Source organism: Onychostoma macrolepis, chromosome 08, assembly GCF_012432095.1.
Source record: "Onychostoma macrolepis isolate SWU-2019 chromosome 08, ASM1243209v1, whole genome shotgun sequence".
NCBI classification, from domain to species: Eukaryota; Metazoa; Chordata; class Actinopteri; order Cypriniformes; family Cyprinidae; genus Onychostoma; species Onychostoma macrolepis.
This window is the reverse complement of record NC_081162.1, coordinates 15,662,467-15,666,684: the sequence shown is the minus strand read 5'-3', so window position 1 is coordinate 15,666,684 and position 4,218 is coordinate 15,662,467. Positions and strand designations below refer to the sequence as shown.

At 39.5% G+C, this 4,218-nt stretch overlaps 1 protein-coding gene across 1 annotated transcript; it reads right to left on the bottom strand.

Moving 5' to 3' along the window:
* Positions 1-1,141: 1,141 nt before the first annotated feature.
* hspa1b (heat shock protein family A (Hsp70) member 1B) lies at positions 1,142-3,912 on the bottom strand. The gene is made up of 2 exons (XM_058785060.1): positions 3,617-3,912; positions 1,142-3,280 (listed from the first exon to the last, which is right to left on the bottom strand). Exon 2 carries the CDS (start codon positions 3,252-3,254, stop codon positions 1,338-1,340), a length of 1,917 nt encoding a protein of 638 aa, XP_058641043.1. The 5' UTR covers positions 3,255-3,280; positions 3,617-3,912; the 3' UTR covers positions 1,142-1,337.
* Positions 3,913-4,218: the final 306 nt, after the last annotated feature.

Here is a 4,218-nt window from a genome sequence, read left to right as displayed (position 1 = left end):
AGGATGATGATGATGATGATGCTGCTCCAGCGCCCCAGTAACCCTTACAGCGCTGCAGCACGTATGAACGTGAGCTCAGTTTGATTAGTACAGGGGAAAGCTTCAGTTTATCAGATTATGGACCTCTTTTCACGGTCTACCATGACGCATTTCCGCATTAACATCGAAAATCTAACAGTTTATTTATATTTGAATTGAATTGACTGTGTAAATCGTTCTGTATTTCTATCGTTCTATTTTTATCCTCCTTTGGAAAGTTTTTTTTTTTTTTTTTGCTGACGGAGAAAATAACCCTGCTAAAAAAAAAAACAATAGAAGCGCAATAGAAACCATCACAGAAATTCCAGTGGTTTCCATTAAAATACCATTATAAACCATTAGCTTTTCCCAGTAAAACCATTACAAAATTTCTTTTTGTAGTGTGTTTTGGGCATTTTTCCAATAGGATTTAACATCCCACCAATAGAATCCCTCACATACCAGTAGACACCATTGTAGTTTCCATTAAAACCAATACAGTTCCCATTATAACCATTAAAACCATTACATTTTCTATTGTGTTTTGGGCAGGGTTCTATTGGTTTTTTCAGCAGGAAATGAAATACTACATATTATTATAGTTTATTAGGAGGAGTTCACCCTGATAGTTTCCAAACTCAGAAATGTGAAAGGGTCCATTGAGTAAAAACGCATCAAATCAAAAGTGTCCAATCAAGTGCAGGAAAAATGGGTAAGTCCAAGGGCATTTAAAAAAAATATATATATATTTAAGTATTAATATAAATTTTTACATCATATAGAAAGTTATAGAGCATTTAAGGATTTTCTAGAATTGTTTTTATTTTATTTTTTTAACAATTAAAGACTTATATATATAAAGAATATAAAGAAAACTTAAATATAAAGAAACTGGTGTTTTGAATTTGAGGTATCCAAGTTAGTTTTAGTTTGTCTTACAACGTCACCTAGTGTACAAGTAAAGTAGAGCAGGTTTAACATCATGCATTTTCTACCTTGCTTTCTTCAATACAGAAAGAAATCACTGGATTTGTTGGTTTTCATGATTTAAAATGGGCATTTCATTTTTATTCATGTAAATAATAAATACATATAATAAATTATAATAAAACATTCCATATTCGTTTATTCCACTCCATTAATTCATTTCTCAGCTGACACAGCTGAAAGACTGAATTTAAATGCATGCACATTTGACAAACAAGATATAAAACAACTTAGCTCTTAAAAATCTGGAAGTATCACAGTAAGTAAGGCCAGCATATCTTATTTAACACTTAAGGTAATATTGCACTATAGTAAGGCAAGTTTTCTCCTCTTTAATCCACCTCTTCAATGGTGGGGCCCTGTGATTCAGGCTGGGCTTGGAATCCACAGCCACCTGCGGAAGGAACTCGTCCTTGATAGAGCCGAGTGATGATTGGATTACACACACTTTCCAGTTCCTTCTGGTGGTGCTCGTACTCTTCCTTTTCAGCCAGCTGATTTTTCTCCAACCAAGTGATAACCTCTTTACACTTATCAATGACCTTCTTCTTTTCTTCTTCACTAATCTTTTCATTCAGCTTTACATCCTCAACACTATTCTTCATGTTGAAGGTGTAAGACTCCAAGGCGTTCTTTGCTGCAATCTTCTCTCTCTGCACCTCATCCTCGGCTTTGTACTTTTCCGCATCCTGCACCATCCGCTCAATTTCCTCTTTGCTTAGTCGACCTTTGTCGTTGGTGATGGTGATTTTGTTCTCTTTCCCTGTGCTCTTGTCCACGGCCGATACGTTCAGTATGCCATTGGCATCGATGTCAAAGGTCACCTCAATTTGGGGTACGCCTCGTGGCGCTGGTGGGATACCAGTGAGCTCAAACTTGCCGAGCAAATTGTTATCTTTGGTCATGGCCCTCTCACCTTCAAACACCTGGATCAGGACGCCTGGCTGGTTATCAGAATATGTGGAGAAGATCTGCGTCTGCTTGGTGGGGATGGTGGTGTTGCGTTTGATGAGAGAAGTCATGACTCCTCCTGCGGTCTCGATACCCAAGGACAAAGGAGCCACGTCCAGAAGCAACAAGTCCTGAACGTTTTCCGAGGTGTCGCCCATCAGGATGGCGGCCTGCACCGCAGCTCCATATGCCACCGCCTCATCTGGGTTGATGTTCTTGTTGAGATCCCTGCCATTGAAGAAATCCTGCAAAAGCTTCTGGATCTTGGGGATCCTGGTGGAGCCGCCAACCAGAACAATATCATGGATCTGGGACTTGTCCATTTTAGCATCTCTCAAAGCCTTTTCGACTGGTTCCAGCGTGCCCCTGAAAAGCTCAGCGTTAAGCTCTTCAAAGCGAGCCCTTGTGATGGAAGTATAGAAATCAATGCCTTCAAACATTGAATCGATCTCGATGCTGGCTTGAGTGCTAGATGAGAGGGTCCTTTTAGCTCTTTCGCAGGCCGTGCGAAGCCTTCTCACTGCTCTCTTATTCTGACTGATGTCCTTCTTGTGCTTCCTCTTAAACTCTTCAACAAAGTGCTTCACCATCCGGTTGTCGAAGTCCTCCCCACCCAGGTGAGTGTCTCCTGCTGTGGCTTTCACTTCAAAGATCCCATCCTCAATCATCAGGATGGAGACATCAAAGGTGCCTCCACCTAGGTCGAAGATCAGGACATTCCTCTCTCCTCTCCTGCCCTTGTCCAGCCCATAGGCGATGGCAGCTGCTGTGGGCTCATTGATAATTCGCAGCACGTTCAACCCGGCGATCACCCCTGCGTCTTTGGTCGCTTGCCTCTGAGAATCGTTAAAGTACGCTGGGACCGTGATGACAGCGTTATTGGTGCTCTGACCCAGGTAGGCCTCGGCGATCTCTCTCATTTTGACTAGGACCATGGAGGAGATCTCCTCAGGGTAGAATGTCTTAGGCTCTCCTTTGTACTCAACTTGAACTTTTGGTTTGCCGTCTTCGGAGATGACCTTGAAGGGCCAAAGCTTCATGTCAGACTGGACCACTGGATCATTAAACTTCCTACCAATCAGTCGTTTGGCATCAAATATTGTGTTGTTGGGGTTCATGGCGACCTGGTTCTTGGCAGCGTCTCCGATGAGTCTTTCTGTATCTGTGAAGGCAACGTAGCTCGGAGTGGTTCTGTTTCCTTGATCATTAGCAATGATTTCCACCTTGCCATGCTGGAACACCCCCACACAGGAGTAAGTGGTTCCCAGATCAATGCCAATGGACACACCTTTAGACATCTTGTTTATCAATAGTTAAATGTCACCTGCAATACAAAGTAAATGTATTATTTATTAAATAAATTCTTTATTTAATGTATTATTAAATAAATCTCAATCTCGAGTTATTTAATAATAACAATTATTATTATTATTAATATAATTATTTAAATTAATAATTAAATATATTTATTAATAAATAAATATATTAAATATTACTGACTGTCATCTCTTAAGTATTATAAACAATTTGTTGAATAATGCAAAAAGTCTACTTAAAATGTATAGCTATATTTTTATTTTAAATTTGGATATAAAGTATACAACATATATAAAATATATTTTTTAAAAATATTTCAGAGTTAACTCAAAGAGTCACTTACAGGTCTTGTGAGTTTCTTCTAGCAGCTCTGCTTTGCTTCAGGTTGCTTGAGTTGTCTTGTCTCGACTGCCTCGACCTGAGCGACACTGAGAATTTTATACCTCCCATGCTGCGTCTAGAAAGACTAGACTTCTCTAGACTTTGGCAGTAACTTTAGACTAGAGGCTGACTGAGTCCTGAAGTTTCCAGACACGCACTGATCTCGTACATAGTACTGCAAAGAAACATCAGCGCTCCAAATATAGAAACGGAATAAGCTGGAAGAAGCTTGATTACTATGCAACAGGTGGGCGGGGCTAGACGATGTTTGAAATGATTGTTTACTTTTTTATTTTTTTTAAATTCTGTGTTTTTATTTGAACTGCTTTTTAAAACTGCTCACTGCTGTGTTATTATTCGGAAGTATAAAGCGTTCTGTCCGTTGATTTCTGTTACATTTCTCAGCGGTGGCCATGATGCACCACCAGATGCTCACTTTTTGTCTTATGTAAAACATTCATTTCTTGCATTTTCCCGCCCAGATTCCTTTTACACGCGACTAATCTTTTATCTTAAAAAGGAATATTGTTGCATTGGTGTTAACATAAAATATAATGCGCTTCC

Coding starts and splice junctions, on each gene's coding strand:
- hspa1b (XM_058785060.1), bottom strand. CDS start 3,254: ATGTCTAAAGGTGTGTCCATTGGCATTGATCTGGGAACCACTTACTCC.